This window comes from Dipodomys spectabilis, unplaced genomic scaffold (assembly GCF_019054845.1).
Source record: "Dipodomys spectabilis isolate Male_0828 unplaced genomic scaffold, ASM1905484v1 ptg000095l, whole genome shotgun sequence".
NCBI lineage: Eukaryota > Metazoa > Chordata > Mammalia > Rodentia > Heteromyidae > Dipodomys > Dipodomys spectabilis.
Genome location: NW_024870772.1, coordinates 38,319,246 through 38,337,043, shown reverse-complemented (window position 1 = coordinate 38,337,043; position 17,798 = coordinate 38,319,246). Strand labels below are relative to the sequence as shown.

The 17,798-nt window shown below is 39.8% G+C and overlaps 1 protein-coding gene across 5 annotated transcripts in view; it reads left to right on the top strand.

Moving 5' to 3' along the window:
* The window catches only part of Dclk1 (doublecortin like kinase 1), a 338,861-nt gene extending 324,129 nt beyond the window's left edge, over positions 1-14,732 (top strand). Inside the window, exons 13-14 of one of the 5 annotated variants that reach the window (XM_042685810.1) lie at positions 1,057-1,130; positions 14,306-14,627. In XM_042685810.1, coding sequence (XP_042541744.1) covers positions 1,057-1,130; positions 14,306-14,363 — 132 coding nt within the window. In that variant the 3' untranslated portion in view covers positions 14,364-14,627. Of the gene's footprint in view, positions 1-1,056; positions 1,131-14,305 lie in introns of all 5 variants that reach the window. The other 4 variants (XM_042685806.1, XM_042685807.1, XM_042685809.1 and 1 more) reach the window with 4 other exon arrangements.
* The last annotated feature ends 3,066 nt before the right edge of the window (positions 14,733-17,798 follow it).

The window sequence follows — 17,798 nt, the reverse complement described above, 5'->3', positions numbered from 1 at the left end:
TCTAGTTTCTAACCAGAACACCAAATCCTTTGAGCACTTTTTCTTTTCTTTTCTTTTAGTTAAAATGCCTAGTGCCCAGGCATGTTTTTGAAATGCCTTTGTGAATTTAGAAGTAGAAACTGTCAAGAGCATCAAACCGATGCGACACTTGAAAGAGCTCATGAGCCTCTTTCTAAAGAAAGGTGTACCAGTTGCTTCTTACATGGGCAGAACAGGTAGAAGAGGCAAACGGCATGCTTACTATTCTCTAGGTTTGAGAATTGACTCTTCTATCCCCAGGTAGCCAAAAGTTAACATCTTATTCAAGGATTGAACAACTTTGAGAACTTACCCTGCCTTCTAGTTATTTTACCTTTTGTTAAATTATAAACTCTTAATTACACATATGCAATTTACTATACAGTGAAAAACCTCATGTTATTATCCTTAGTTACACCGAGAAACTTAACTGATAGCTTATTATATGATACCTCTTTAGTTCAGAAGTGTAACCAGAATTCATCTTTAAGAGTAGCTCTGCTTTTAAGGACCAGCTCTTAAAGAAAGAAATCCAGATTGCTGTGATTTGTGGATTTTTAAAACTTAATTCTTTCTCCCTTGTATTGAATAGTTTTGAAAGCCTTGCATTTAAGCCTCCTAGGGTATCATGGGAGGTGGGGAGTGAGGATGGGTGTCCAGTCCAGTCTGCTTTCTCTTAGGTGGCTAAAGCAGATTTTGGAACTTCATTTGATTGAAAGCATTTTCCATTCTCTAGCCTATGAAGAGATATTTTTATCTTTTGAAATCGAAAGGGCCTTATTAAATGTACATTCAAAAACCTGTTTGACAGACTAGGTCTAACGAATAGGCCTCCAAGATATTCATGAGGGAAGATTAGTGTCGTTCCTCGCCTTTGTATTTGCAATGTGCAGATTTACGATATTAGCTAGTTGCCCTGCAGAAGAGACATTGTCATTCTATATTACTTACAGAGTTAATGTAGAACAACTTGGTCTGGAGTCTTAATCCTTTAGCACAATGTTGATCCACTGAGTTGCCCCATTTCTCTCTGCTCAGCTGGACCACGGGTTTACCATCAAGAGATCAGGGTCTTTGGACTACTACCAACAACCAGGAATGTATTGGATAAGGTATGAGATGGTGCAGCTCAACAGTCAGTGTTTCCATGGCAACGTGCTGGCAGTCTCCATTAACCAGTTCCTTCAGTGGATAAACATGCTTTTGATTTGTTATCCAGTCCATATGCTGCTTTATCAGTTTCATTTTAATCTTGATTGAGATGCCACACCCCCTCATTCCTTTTTTTCACCCATTATTCACACTGACATTTGCCAGCTTTCTTTCCATTGCACATGCTCAGTATCAATTTTCCTTACGGTTAAAAGGACAGTATATTTCGTGCTGATGCCAAAGCATTTTGCCTGGTGTTGCTAATTCAAACAATGATTTGCAGTGCTCTTCTGTCCTTGGATAAATGGAAGAACAATAGCACCGTAGTATATATTCTATAGAAGTATATACTGTCATTTTAAAGTCATCAACCTTGACCTTCTTAGATGGATGAAACAATGCATTTACACGTTAGTGGTAGAAGCGCCTCCAAGTGCAGTGGACTAATAGAATGCATTGTGTGTGTCGGTGAGCTTGTGTTTTCCAAGTATCCACCTTTTTGTTTTGTTTTTGTTTTCGTTACCTCCCCCTACCCCACCCCCAGAAATCCCTCTATGTCCGAGCTATTGCATGAATTGACTTTTCAATATTTTGCAAACTGTCAGATGATTTAGCCGGCTTCTGCTCAAGCAAAAAGGTCTATGGGTGATGATGGTTTTTCTTTCAAAGCAGGTTATGAATTCTATCCCATCATTTTCTATTCCAGTCAATGGCCCTGGCATTTTCTGCCAGGGGCATTGTGCATGTCCCTTTTAAACTATCCACAAACAGGATGGGTTTTCATGGTTTGAGAACTGAAGCCTTAGAAGTTCTAGGGAACTTCTCTATCTTAATGTCTCTGAATTGGTCTCCAGGTAAAGCTCCCTGTCTTAATGTTTGCTAAGAAAAATTCTACCAATTTTGGCCCTTTGTTTGTCTCAAGTGATGAAGTCTATCAGCAATGATACACTGCCAGGCATTGTCTCCTGGATTAGACTACCAAGTTTTTTTAAAGGAAAGATATATAGATACATGTGTGTATATATTAGATATAATTTTAGCCTTTAATTATGTCTGCCTATTTTTTCTATTATGACATATCCCCCCCCAAAAAAAAAGATTTAGACCAGCACAAAAGGGCTCACTCTGACAACTGTTCAAAATATACCGGTGTCATGATCATTTTCAAATCTGCTTGAAGCACAAAAATACCCAAGTCTCACTCACCCAAGTCATTTTTTTCAGGGAAGATTATTTGTATTTTGAGGATTCATATGCCCCATCAAAGTGCACATTCACCTTCTAATTTACTTAAGTAAATTAGTTTAATGGACTTAGAAAGAATTGGCTTTATTTTTTTTATCCTTGCTTGGCGTGGGAGGGAGTTGGGGAGGAGGTTGTGGATTAATCTGGATTTGACTTTGTGCAGACTCTACCTTTTGCCTTAACATGGAAGATGATTCACCACATCCTTTACAGCTTTACAAAAAGATAATATAGAGGCAAACACGTGCAAATCTCATGAATGGATTTTCATAGACTGAACACACCCCTCTTAGCAGTTTGTATATCAGCTCAAAATATTCTCAGCACCCCCAAAAAACCCTTCCCAGGGCCTTTCTAGGACAGTCACTTCACTCCAGGGCTAAACATTGACCCCAGAGTCTAGCCACTTTAATTAGCCTGGCTGAGCTTTGTACGTCCTATAAATTGAATCATACCACACTCCAGCCTTGTTTAATTGTATGTCTTCTATCCTCAGGCATATTCACCAGACATATATGTGTAAAGTTGATATACAATTAGAAATACACATCAAGTATGTCTAATTACAGTTGTGTGGATTTGTACAATAAAATATTACACTCTGACATTCATCTCATCAAAACAAAAAAAAAGGATAAACCTCTAGAATTAAATGACTAAATTGGAAAGATTAAGGGTAGGTAGGCGTTACCAAGTAAATCTACTAATTGATACCTGTGGCCAAGTATAAAAAGGCCATTTAACTAAAATTCTAGTGATGGCTTTCATCAACAGACAAAATGACACATCCCTGAATAATGGGCAAGAGCAGATGGGAGATAATCTCCTTTTTCTTCCACACATGAACTGCTCTGTTTTCCAGCTGGGGGCAGTAACAACAATGTTTATAGTTACTGCTGCACTAAACAGTGCACCCAGTATGTAAAGCTAAATGGGAGAAATGATGCTAAAATACTCATCGCCATCAATGCTTAATTAGGAAGTTTTATAATGCCATTTAGCCCCAGAACGAGCACACTCTCCTCAGCAATTGCAAATACTTGCCTTTTATCTCCATGAAGTGGGAGCATTTGTCTAACCACAGTGGCAGCCAACTTCCCAACATAAACAATCATTACAGGCAAACATCCCCACTCCCAATTGTGGCGTTTACAAGCGCTTGTGGCTGTTTTCACTACTCTGAGCAAAGCAAGCTCGCATAAGGGCATAAGCTGGAAAACCCATCTCTTTGGGATTCCTAGAATTAACAGGATCCTCTTCATTGAATTTGTGACGACTCCATTTTGGAGAAATGGTGATGATCCATTCACCTCTTTCTGTCAAAATGCAGCAAGGGGTGAGGGGGTTTCAGGGAGGTTACAGCCTGCTTATCTAAGAAACTTTACTCCTGTCACCCAGAGTCCAGGGGATGAAACTCCCTGGGCTATTTCCTACTCCTAGGGCTCATGAAGCCATTGCTGGTCCCTGAAGCAAGTTGCTAAAAATTATTTATATCCCTTTACATTACCCTCACCTCCTGAAGATGTGTCATTATCCAAAAGGGACACTGTCATAGGCTAATCTCCAGTGAGGCTGGTCCCTGTGGCCTGTAGTAGAGTCAAAGAATCCTGCATTTCAAGCACACAGAACAGGGTAGTACAATTAAGCAAAACCAGAATCAAAAAGAGACCTCAGCTAAAAAAGCTCCCTAAGATGAAATGGGATAGTAAGCAAGGACAAAAGGATGGTTGGTTTCCCAGGCATGCCACGTCTAAAATGTGCATATTGGAGCACCATCCTGAAACAGTGAATAATGAGGCAGAGTGGTGGCAGCCGTGCACCATCTTCGCAGAGCTATTAAATGCTGTCATGGCTGGTTGTTAAAAGGAATGGGGTCAGTTAAATGCATCTTGCTCTGTTCAGGTCTTGAAAGAATTGTTCCACGGAAGACAGGGAGGAATCTCAGCGTGGTAGGACAAGGGCCCTGGGGTGAATCTTGGCTAGCAGCAGCCAAATGCACACCGCATGTTGAAATGCACTGGGTTGCAGGTTGCTTCGTGGCAAGTTGCCTTGGCCTGGCTTTGCTGAGTGAGAACAGGCTTCCTGCTGAGTGGCAGAAGCTGCCAGAAGGAAGGGCAGATGCCTCTGTTCCAGCCAGGAATTAGCCACCCAGTCACACACACACACACACACACACACACACGCACACACACACAGGCACACACACACCTCCTTGTGAGGCTCCTTCTGTAACAGAAAGACTTGGAGCTAAGTGTTGATATTGTTGTTGTTGTTGTTGTTGTAAGCATACATTTAATCTTCCAAAACCACTCAAACTTCAACCACAGGGAAGTCTCTGGAAACACTGAGGAGTAGTCTTAGAGTTGTACTTCGGTACCCACCAGTGAGTTATCAGTCTAGGAAGTTCAAAAGTGGAGTGAATTCTATGCCTTTTATAGTGACATGAATGCTTGAAAGAAATGGGGGGAAACAAACCATTGGGTTGTGTTTTCCCAAGTCAACCAGGTCGCTTTGCTGGCTGAGGTTTTACTTTTGTTTTGTCTTCCAACGCTCCTTAAGGGAAAGCTGCAACAATATAGATGGGTTATTGTTGTTGTTGTTTGTTCTTTGAGGCAGCCTAAACTTTGCTATGCAGCCCAAATTGACCTTGAATTTGGGATCCTCTGCTTCATCTCATGAATTTTAAATGTTGAGGAGTATACCAAAGCACCCAACACTTAGCTTATAGATCTTTTTTTTAAAATTTTTAATAAAGTTAGTTTTCTTGTCACTAGAAATAAGAGAATCTCAAGGCATCCTTACTCCATGGGTTAAATTGAAGTGACACTGTTTGTTTACCTGAGATTCTTCACAGAACTTACTAATGACTGAAAGTTACATGGTGACAACATATTTATTTTGAGTTTATTTTCCTTGTTTTTCATTGAAAGGTAAATATCCAAATGCTTTTCTACATATTCATTCCTGTCCCATTTAGAGACTGTTATTCGTGATATTCATAGTTGTGATTCAGACTTTCTTAGGTATAAATGTGCAGGAAAGAATTCAAAGAACTTAATCATAAGTACTGGCACACATTAGTGTGAATATCTGCATATTAGACTTAGGCAATTCTCAAATACATATGAAACACTTTTAGAGTGACCTTGGGAAAGTCACATTCTTCTCTCTGATTTTTTATTTTCCCATCTATTAAAAAAAGGAATAATGATAGTCATCTTCTAAAATGGTGGAAAGGATTAAATGTGCTGTGTGTGCACGCGAGCCTTCACAGACCCAGCCCATAGCCCCACTCATGTTTTCCTCTCATCCAAGAAAAAAAAAAACTCATTTCTTGGAAGAGACAGATTCTTCTGAGAAAATTGGTCTTTCTCAAGATCAGAATCATTTGTTTCAAAGGCAGAAGCATGAACCTTTTTCATGCTTTAATCAGGGCAAACTACAGACAAATGTCTAATATTTTTTGTAGGTGTTTACAACAGTAAATTTCACTTCAGGTAGCCAAAGTCTGAATGTTGTCTTGTAGAGTTGAATAAGCCAACTATGGTTAAGGAGCCATATCTGTTCCATTACCTGTTTTGGTAAATAAAGTTTTATTGGAACAGAGCCACATAACTTCCATTTACATATTGTCTATAGCTACTTCTGCCTTACAGTGGCAGATTTGAAAAGTTGTGTCTGAGACATATGGCCAGAAAGCCTAACATATAAGCTGTCTGGCCCTTTTCAGAAAATGCTTCCCAACCGTTATTTAAAGGGAGAATGTTTGTAAATTCAGAGGTCTCACTTACTAAGAATGCAAGCCCCATGAGACTAGGAATGTGGCTTGTTAAAACCTGTATATCAACTACCTAGTAGAATTCTTTGCACACAGTAAGCCTTCAGCAAACATTTTCTACGTTGCTGAATGAGCACTTAAACTCTCCAGAAAACCAAGGATGATTCTTCTTTTGATTTTCAAGATAGAGGTGCTTTGAAGACTTTAGAATTTTTTAAAAAAGATTAGACACTGAAACTGCATTACAGTATTCTAGGATGATGTACCATTCTTAGAAACTCAGTAGTAAGCCGTTTCAGAAAAAGCTAAAAAAAAGCAATGAAAGGAGTTACCCCGATTCACCTGCTGGGTAAGTTCAAAATCTGCGCAGATTTTCTGGGGGATGCCACTTGTCTGTGGCAATTCTTTAGCAACTTAGCATATTAAAAACCAAACAAGATGTCAGGAAATTAGGAGTTGCAGAGCAGAGGAAAGCATGTGAATTTTGTTTTCTGAAAGGCTGAAATCAAACCCCTCTAATGGTCATAATAACCCTGTGATGGGAAGCCATCAGAAACTCATGACAGACCTAAACCAGTTGGGATTTCCTTAAGAACCAGGTCAGTGGGGAGAGGCTGATGTTTAAGATCGCTGATGCAGAAGTAGAAGATCAGGTCTCCCAGGAAAAGGAGGAATACTTAAGAGAGTCACACCATGAAAGCAGCTTGAAAAGCTACCCAATTATAGCCCATGTAGGCCATTTCCTTTTTCAATGGTCATCTTTTCTCTAGGACAAATCTAGACCATGTCTTCAGATTCTCTTTAGTTCCTGGCAAGGACTTCCAAAAGGATGCAAATGCAAAACAAAAGAGAGAAGAGTAATAAGCAGGAGAGCAAGCCCAGTAAAAACAAGGAGGGGGAAGGAGATGTCCATTGATTTGTCAGTTTAATTTTACTAGCAAGCAAAACATTTCCGAAATGGCAAGCAAATCATAACTTCGTCTCTACAGAGAGAGGGGAAGCAAAGGAGAGAGTTTCTGAGATTAATGCCCCAGCGCAGGCACACTTGGTTTAGTCTCCTAGGTAGTATGAATAATGGATGGCCTAAAAGGCAAAATGCACAATAATGTTCTTTTATTAATGAAATGAAGACTGTATGTGATGGCTAGCAATAAATTAAGAAACAAAAAAAAAAAAAAGAAAAAAAATGAGGGAAAGCAGTCAGCGTTTGCCTTTGAAAAATGCAGTTACTTAAATCCAATAATTACTGCCACGACAGAACACATTGCCTCACAAATAAAATGAGGTACATCCCTTGTGAATCCTGCCTATATTTCTGCAGAGTGGAAATAATATTTTTGATCCATAGATTGCGAGGCCTATTGTTTGCAGAGGGACATCATCACCCATTGAGGTAGATGGATGATGTTATTAAGCATATTCATAGAATTTCATAAGTGAAAAGTTTCCCTGGGGAGCATGCCTAGTTGCCCCCCCCACCCTACTTCAGTCTGTGAAAGTAGAAATGGGGACTCAATGTATTTAGAAAACATACGTGAGGACACATAATTAGCTGCGCTAGGACAGAAAGCTAATTTTCTTGACTTCTACCTACTGCTGTTTTCATAGGGATTAAGCTAAGGCTCTTAAGAATTACAGAGATGTAGGATGATTCTAAGAAGCAAAAATAAAGCTAATACTGCAGTTCATGTTCTTGATTCATTCCTGACCTCTCTTCTCCATTGCTATGCTTTGCCTATGCCATTGCATAGGGTACCTCAGCTGGGTAGTTTGGGTGTGCTTGTGCTGAGTTCCCCATCCATCAGATTTGGAATATCTGAGCAGAGTGTGGAGGACGGTATTATTTCACAAGGGTCAAGTCAGGCCAAATTCATTAGATGTATCTCTTGTTGGAATAAATCTCCTGGTTAGGTAAACACTGCCTTTTGTTTATTTATGCCTGATGTGGAAGCAGACCCAGAAACATGATGGATTTTAATATCACCAATATTTCCAGCCACAGTGTATGCCGCCACCTGAATTGTGCTGGGGGTAACTGGCTTTATTTTTCCATTCCTCAATTTTTGCACTTGCTCTAGTAGCTGCCAGGTGCTCTGTGATAGTCTTGTAGTTCGAGGTGGGGATATACAGCATTGCTTATGTGCCTGACAGGTTTATATTAGTCTGTTTCTCTATGTCATTTTATTTTATCAGCTCTCAGTGCCATTGACCATCTTCTCCCCGACCCCCGCAGGCCAGTTTATAGCTCTCAGCCACTATATACTGTGGAACTTGGCATCGTGCACATTTTGAAGGCACTTGGTTAAAGATTTGTATCTGGTTACCATTGGTCACCACCAGAATCTCAGGAAATTTCTTGCTAACCTGTGCTAATTAACACCAGCATGTGGTAATGCAACCTTTAGATTCTCTTAGGAGCTCTTAATGAAGTGGGAACTTCAGTGAGGAGGCATTTGGGATTTCTACTGCATTCCCACAAGTACTAGCTCCAACCCAGCCACAAACCATGAGCAAATAATGAATACAGTAAGAAATCTGTTAAGTCTTAGGTGTTAATGAAGCATCAAGCCTGCCTGTACTTGAGGCGATCCTCACCTTGTAAGGACAGGCAGTGAGGAGGAGATGGCCCCCTTTTCTAAGACATGGATGAACACTTGGTGATTGACAAAGAGTGAAGCTGCCTCTCTGTTCATTCAGAAATGGCCAAGAATTTAAATTTGTGATGCACATTTCAGATACTTCAGATGCTTTGAAAAAGGTCAGCAGTTCTACATGTTTAATGACAAAATATCTCAAAAAGTGTCTAACAAGAGGTAGTTGTATTTTTGTTGTGGAGTTCTTCCCTTCTAAGTAGTTCATAATTTGACTGCAAAAGATGAACTGCACGAGATTTAGAGCAAGTTAATTTTAGCAGCATAAATAAACATCTATAGCTATCGTGTAGGGCCATGCTTATTGTGGTAAGAAATTGGACCATCATCAACATTGTAGAGTGGATAAGTGCATTAGTAGAAGATAATTTAAATTTTATCTGGCGTTAAGAATTTGAAGCCGGGCACTGGTGGCTCATGCTTATAATTGTAAACTCTTATCTCTAATTAACCACCAAAAAACCAGAAGTGGGGCATGGCTCAATGGAAGAGCACTTGCCTTGAGCTGAAGAGCTCAGGGACAGTGTCCAGGCCCAGAGTTCAAGCCCCACAAAAAAAAAAAAAAGAATTTGATCAGCCAGGCCTTGGTGGTTCACACCTGTAATTTTAGCTATTCAGAAAGCCAAGATCTGAGAATTGAAGTTTAAAGCCAGCCCAGCCAGAAAAGTACATGAGACTCTTATCTTCAACTAAGCAGCAAAAAGCTGGAAGTGGAGCCATGGCTCAAGTGGTAGAGTGCCAACATCAAGCAAAAAAAGCCAAGAAAGAGAGTAATGCCCTGATTTCAAGAGAAGAATTTGACCATATTGAAAACATACACTATATTCTTAAATATATAGATGTGTATATATTTATATCCTTTAATATATTCTTAATACTCTTAACTTCTTACTCTTTGGTATTACAGAGTTGCTTTGGGTTTTATTCTTGTTGTTATTCAGTAAGTATATAATGCACCCCTAAAATTATTTATTAATTAAGACACATGTAACACATGCCTAATATGTGCCCATAGTCTGCTAAGTATCCTGGGAAAAAAAATGGAGATTTCAAATTATACCATAGAGGAATTTACACAGCACTTGAGAAGTATGTACAAAAAAGATAAGAGCTCAATATACAAGTAAGTCCCCAAAATTCAGCCAATACATTCTTGCCTGAGGGGATTATGTTTTGTTTTTTTAAAAAACAACAACAATAAAAAGGTATGATGCAGTAAGTAAAATGTGATCAAGTCTTGGAGAATAAATAAAGTTGACTGGGCAGAGGAAAAGAAAGGTCCTTTCAGGTTGGTGAATAGCTTGAGTCAAGATATAGAGGTAAGAATAATTTAAGTATATTCAACAATCTATCAGTTAGGACTATTTTGATAGCAAGTGAAGAAAACCCAAACTAAACTGGCTTAATCTCAATGGAAATTTATTAGGTTACATAACCAGAAAGGTCCATGGGAGAGATATGGCTTCTTGATAAATGGAGTAGATACTCAGTCAAAGCTTAGTTTTTCTCTCTGTTCTTCCACCCTGCTACCCTGAGTCTTGACATCATGTGGTACCAGGATGTAATAAGCAGCTCCAGGCCTATTGTCCTCTCAAAACTGGGATTCATTGTAAAGATGAAGTCACAACAAGAGTTCCAACACATTCCACCACAAACTAGGTTGTACCCATCCTGAGTGAGTCATGAGTATGGAGAAATGCAGTCAGCTCAGGCTTGTTCCTCAACCTGGCCCTGCCCCAAAGATGAGAAGGTCACCTTCACTGGATTCACTATGGGAATAGAGTGATGTCTAAAGGGAAATTAAGATACAGTTCATTTAAGTAAGCAGAGTAACAGGTCATCTGTCCTAGAAGCCCCAATGTCCATTGAAAGAAGACAATGAGCCTACTAATGTCAAAGAATCATTTTCAGTAACAACGAGAACTAGACATTGGAAATTTTTATTGCAAGTACAGTATCAGGGCTAGGACAAGAAATTAGATTTTATGAGGAAATTGTGAATAAATTGGACTTTCTGCAAATTGACCTGTCAGCGGTGTGCAGAATGTACTGAAGGCTGGATACCCCCGCAAGATACAGGTGACCTCTGCTGGACTTCCCCATATTTCAAAAGCCACAGAGCTCATAGAGTATCTGTTAGGTGCTATGAATGGTAGAGAACAATGAGATAACTCCAGGACTTGATCAAAGAGTCCACAAGGTGGTGAGGAAAGCAGCTGATCATATGGGAGGCAAGGCACATACACAGGACTACTTATAGGAACCGAGAAGGAAGAAACCCCTAAGGTGAACTAAGGTGGGACAGTAGTGAGTCTGGCTCAGGGAGAGGAGTCACCCTCTGACACATCTGTAGGGGCAAATGAGTTGGGAACATTGGCCATTTGCTGCAGCCTCTGAGACTATTTAGAATATCTACCTGAGTAGACTACATCTCAGTCATGAGCCTTAGCTCTCCCTAGGAATTTGTAGACCCTGAAATTCAGAATAGGTTGAATTCAGTGGATCCTGACTTTTTTTCCTAAGAATTTTTTCTTTCTTTCTTTCTTTTTCCTAACCAGTAATGTGGGAACATCCTTGATTTTTAGCCTTTGATTCTGCCTGGGTACATTTCTCTCCCCAACCAACATTGGATGAAAACAGGAGTGATATACTGGCTCCAGGGTCTCTATTTTATTCTATTTCAATAGATTTCGGAGTAAATAAGAGGAGTGAGTTCTGTTTTTAGCACGGTAACTGTGGGAAAGTCTCTCCACACCTCAGTTACCAGCCTGTAGAGACACTGAGTTGGACAAACAAGCTTTATAACACCTCTTTCAAGAGTCGATCAATTCAATAGAAACAACTACCTTTATTCCCTTATTTCATGACATGTGGTTATGGCCAACATGTCTTTCCAAAAACAAGTGTCATAAGGACACAGGAGAACCATTCAGCAGAAAGTTTGGGAGTGTGGAAGTTCATTGAAAAAGGGGAACATTCAGAAAGCTGTTAGCTGGGAACACTGGTAGAGAGGCAGAACTAACTTTAAATGGAGACAGGGAGCAGGGCAAGGGGTTCTAGACAGAGGGACAAGCAAGGCAGAGCATATGATTGCCCTTATAAGGATTTGAAGAAATAAAAATGGAAAGGAGGGTTATGGGACTGTCCATTCAGAGGCTTAATATGAATGCCAATAGCACCTTTGTAAATTGAATTATGACATTTATCAATGTGACCTGAAAGAAATGATTAAATAATCATAAATATCATAAAATTGTAAGTACAAACCAAGAATTATTATGGATGAATAGCTTCAGAAACCTCAGCAAGAGCCAAAGGTAGATGTCAATTTAAACAAGCCAGTTAATGAATCGTTGAATGCATTAACCATCAAAACCAAGCTCAGAGATAAGTTGTAACAAGGGCTTCATTTTGCATTGCTTTCCTCTGATCTGCAGTTACTTTGTAAGTAAAACTATCAAAATGTACAGGAATAGCAGAAGACCTTATATTTCTGGAAGCCTTGGCTATTTAGACAGCATGTCAGTGTCCAGGTTTACCTACAGCACGCTGTAAAATGATGAAGGAATGATCCCCTCACTCCATATTTAACAGATGAGTGAACAGAATGAATGGTTCACACAGCCAGCCACAGACAGAGCAGGCACAAAATTTCTGACCACAGTCCTGTGTGCTTTTCTTCCTCACCTCTGACTGTCTGTGTCCACTGCAGAGAATTCAGTCCAACCCCAATGAGTTATTTTATTCTGCCTCAAGAAGGTAGAAATAGACATACTTTTTATGACCAGGAGAAGAGTTTATATTACCCTTGGATTAACTACAGAATGCTTTTTTATGTAAGTCAGACTAAATAGACATCTGTTTTCTACAAACATTCAATTCCATACAAACAGAACATTTTCAGTTTACTTTGAAAGCAAAATACCATGTGTTATAACTTTACAATGTTTTAAATAAGGTTAGGAATTTAGGTTTATGACACTGAAAATTTCATAAAACTGATGGCTATAAGACCAAGAATTATATACACTACACAAGGGTCCTTAAAAACTCGACAAGCCAAGAGCCAAAGGTAGATATTTCAGCAGAGCAGTGATTGAATCACTGTGTTAGCAATCTAGCGAAGCTCGAAGTGAATTATTGAAGTTTATCACCCTTATTGGTTTGTAACACTCTTATTCAGTGTGTGGATAGTTTTTAAAGTAGAACAGCTCAGCCTAACGAAGCCATTTATTGTGCTGGTTCTACGTACTGTCTCTATTGCTCCATTTATTACTTCATTTTGGAACTTTGATTGCTCTATTTTAGATCTAAGAGCATTCTAATGCTATACTGCAACTGTATAAGGGGCTTAGTTTTCACTTTGTTCTCAGAACCAGGCTAGCTATAAATTTATCTCAGTTCTTTGAAGAAGCCCACTGTAAATTTTCCAGAGGAAAAATGGCGGCAGAGATCCCAGTCCAGGAAAAATAATCTCTTAAAAGCAGAATAACCTTCAGGCTACGTCCTCTTAAACAGGGACTTTCAAACAAGGACGCCTTCAACTTTTATGTGTTCTATATTTCTCTTCAGGTTTTTGTACCTGTTCTGCTGTCTGTGTGAGGTTTCGCTGTAATGACCCTATTCCTCCCTACACCCATTAAATCCGAGATGAAGTCATGCTGGTCCCCATTCTGCTGTTGTAATAACTTCCAGAACTGTATTCAGATAGCACATCCTGGGTTTCCTCAGGAAAATGAGGCACAGAGATTGAAAATAACATTACTCACCAAAAGAACATCTCAGTTCCATACACTGCCACAGACTGACAAAAATGAACCTTGCAAAGTGAAATGCATTGGACAGTCTCAATTTGGGTTCATTGCATTCAAAACTTGGGGTTTGATTTCAGGCACTGGTTTCATTCAAATTAAACCGAACCTCCCCAGAGGTTCAGCCACCCTCCCTCACCAATTGATAAGATCATTTAGAAGGAAAAGATGCTAAAGATTGGGTGAGCTTGTGGCCCTGTTTCAGTGTCTTACAACATCACCGCCTTTCACCTTTATTATTCAGCGGCTCTGAGTCAAGTGTTGACCACTGTGGCCTGTGAAGCATTACTACGTATCACTGCCAAACGTCTTTGGCTCCCATGGACCAAAGGAGTGGCTCTGGCTAGGCTGGGAGCCAGCAAGGGTAATAGATGTGGAGGTGGCAGAAGTCTGGGTAGAGTCCCAAAGTGTGACATCATCCATCCTGCCTGTACCTAAGGGCTTCTTGACCAGTTCCCCATTAAGAGCTTCCTTTGGGAGTATAGGAACTTCCCAAGAGTGGTTAATTGTGAACCAGAGTGAGCCATAATGGGGAGGTTAACTTGACCAAGCTTATTGTTATTTTTTTTTTCTTCTCTCATAAAGTACTAGAAAAGAATGCCTTTTCCCTCGGCCTAATTGTCCTCTTTCTCATTTTATGCCCCTGCTAGACCACCGCTCTTGATAAGGAGAGGCAGGTTTTCCGACGAAGACGCAACCAGGATGTGAGAAACCGGTTCAAGGCCCAACCAGCCCCTCCGGAGCTCAACTCAGAATCTGAAGACTACTCCCCCAGCTCCTCCGAGACTGTTCGCTCCCCCAACTCACCCTTTTAATGAGATCCTTTTACTCAAAGTCCTGGCTTAACCCTTTGAGACTCTGAGATTTTTTTTCAACCCCTCCCCCCAAAAAAGTTTTTTTTCTGTAAAAACAGTTTCATCTGATCTATCTAGCCCTCAATGCCGGAACGGCAGAGCAAGAAATGTGTTTTGGGGTACCTTTGTAGCGATTTCCTACCAATAGACATGGCATGTGGTGTTTTGGGAAGATGGTCATTTGCTGCTCATCTGGTCCTCAAAGGGTTAAGGTCAATTTGCATTAAAACACGCACACACATGCACACCACACACACACGCACACCACACACACACACACACACACACACACACACACACACACACACACACACAGAAGGAATAAGTGTGTTCATCAGTCAAGCTAGGATCTGCAGTGTGTAATATAGCACACGAACCCTCTGAGTACATAGAATTTTATGGTAAACTCTTCCTTGCTGGGGAGTTTTTCAAGCACTATTTCTAAATTTTACTGCAGATCAAGGGGTGTTATGAAGATACCAAAATGTCTAGATAAGAAGGGTATCTAGAATTTTTCTCTTGCTTATCCTTTGCTGTGAGTTTAGAACATGAGATAGGTTTATAACTCCAGCATATATTCAACCCTGTTTCCTAGAACACAGATCCTATAAAGAAAGGGAATTTTTGCTTTAGAAGTATAAAGGACTTCTGTATAATAGAGCTCTCCATCTGGAATGGAGGGAATTGTGTTTCTGGCAGCCTAACCCAAGAAATGGACAGTGCTCCCCCCCCCCCCCGGAATTGTCTCCAGGTCGCCCCAGAAATGCTGCTTTTTACATCTACTGCTGCTGCTAGTACTGGTGCGGACCTATCACAGTTTGTCTCCTACCTGGGGAGCAAAGGTCTGTCTGCTCATGATCAGACATGGACAGGACAGACACAAGCAGTGGGAAAGAGCAATACATCACCAGGTGCTGTGGAGGGCTGGAATTTCAAATAGAAAGAGGGAACATACTTCTGTGCTTTTTATTTATTTTTTTTCACCTACCTTTTTATTCGTGATACCGCAGCCATCAGTGTGAAACCCTTTCAGAGTATGAGGTCCATTCAGTGGAGAGCTGGGGCAAAAAGGAGGCAAGAGGCAAGGGCTTTGTAAGGTAGTTGAGGGGAAATCACAATGAGAACACAATCTAGAATGTTCTAAAAAGGAATTTAAAGAGATAAAACCAATTCTGCCAGCACCTTTAGGTTGTAGTCTCCCAGGAAGAACAGAATAAAACACCTGGAAGACACCCCAGAAGATGAGAATATATATAATGTCACTGTCTTTAGTGTCTTTAGCTGTTCAGGAAGACATACTGTTTTTCTGTCTCTGGGACAAATTCTGTCCAAGGCCCATATTTTCACTCCTGTTATCAAAATTGCCTCTCTAGGCCTGTGTCTCCTGGCTTGAGTTTCTTGTAGAGTGTATCAGATTTCAGAATGTAGGGCTGCTGCTTCCTGTTTATTATGGCAGTGCTCAGAAAGTATATAGGGGGTCTAACTCAAATGACCTCCTAAGGTTTCCTCGCTTTGTAATCCAAGAGACAACAGTAATTGATATCTCATGGAATTTGTGCCTGAATGGTGAAACAGTAACTCATTTTTTCTTCAATTTTTCATATATTTTAATGTCCAAGAGTCTTGAACAGCTTTTCTCAAGTCAGATCTTTCTTTTCCAACTCACATTGGTCTTCAAACCTTAATCTAGGTCCTATATTCATGTAGACTTTTAAAATCATAACCTATGATTCATTACTTTTGCAACACAGACTCCCAAATTGTCTGCTCTTCCACATTAAAAATAAAACAATTATTTAGGGATTTCCCCCTCCCCACTTAGGGATCCAAAAATGGTAACACATAAAAATCAGTTTAGCTACTCAGGAAACTGAGATCTGAGGATCACTGTTCAAAGCCAGCCTGGGCAGGAAAGTATATGAGACTCTTATCTACAATAAACTACTCAAAAAAAGCCAGAAGTAGTGCTGTGGCTCAAGTGGTACAGTGTTCACCTTGAGCAAAAGAAGCTCAGGGACAACACCCAGGCCTAGAGTTCAAGCCCCAGGACTGGCAAAAAGGAAAAAAAAAAAATCACAAAGTAGCATAAATCCGCAAATTAAACTGGATGTTTTTCTTTGTGGGGAAGGGAGACTCAGAACTCCAAGAAGGATGTCAGGTATGTAGCTGAGTTCCATGGTAGTGAAAGACACTGAGTTAACTGGACATTATTACTTTCTCTGGAGCTCAAAAGCAAAGCACCACGCTTAAGGTTAAGGAGTAGCTATACAGTTTAGCTTCAACTCTATACAAATGTAACTATAAAAAAATCTTATGGAGATTCTTTATATAAGTAGAAACCCGCTTATAGTAGATTGACATTTTCCTTCCTTTCTCTGAATGACAACTTTATTCTTGGACATAATATGTGTTGCTCAAGTATCCAGTGTACAAGACCTAAATTGCATAGCTCAGGCCTTTTTCCAGGGACACCTAAGGGAACTCAACAGTGTTTCTCAGCACACTATGCAGTAGCAGCTCAGAAGAATGCAGGACCCATTCAGCATGAGACTCCCAGCACAAAGCTGTAGAATTTGAGTGATCTATGCTGAATAAACAGTGGAATGTGACCTGTCAAGTAGAAATATTGAGTAATCAGATGGAATGCAATGTTTTCCAGCATCCAGCTACTGAGATCTTGAATGTCAGAGATGTACTCAGAGGGTTAACATACAAGCACAAGGCATGCTGATGATGTTGGTGTAGCCAGATTGCTTTGCTTTTAGCTAGTGCTTTCTGATTTTTTTTTTCTTCAACATTCTTGGGACAGTTCAAGTTTGAAATAATTAAGTGGTGGTGTTCTTTAAAGGATTTCTATAACCAAATTGGTCTTATTTTTATTTTATTTATCATAGAACAAATATGTTACCATGATGGCAGTGTATCTCTGTAATTATCAATTTAATCATTGCCACAAGTGTTTTCATATTTTTTTCAGGTACTTAATATAGCTCTTATGGTGGTGGGCTGGTGATGGGATTGTCTTTCCTTTACTGACTTAGGACAAACCATATGGTATTTTCAAGGGAATTTTAAGATTCATCTTTTCAGTTTGATAGTAGACTAGTTAAGGAAGAAGCTTCATTACTTACATCGTATAAATCATCTCTGTAGGTGAGAACTGTTCATATTAATGAACACATTTTTTTCTCAACATTGTAGCAGAAATCATTTTATTCATCATAATCAATGGGTATGTAATTTGCTCCAGATCATTAGAAGGAAACGTAAGATTTCAGTCATTGAAAAT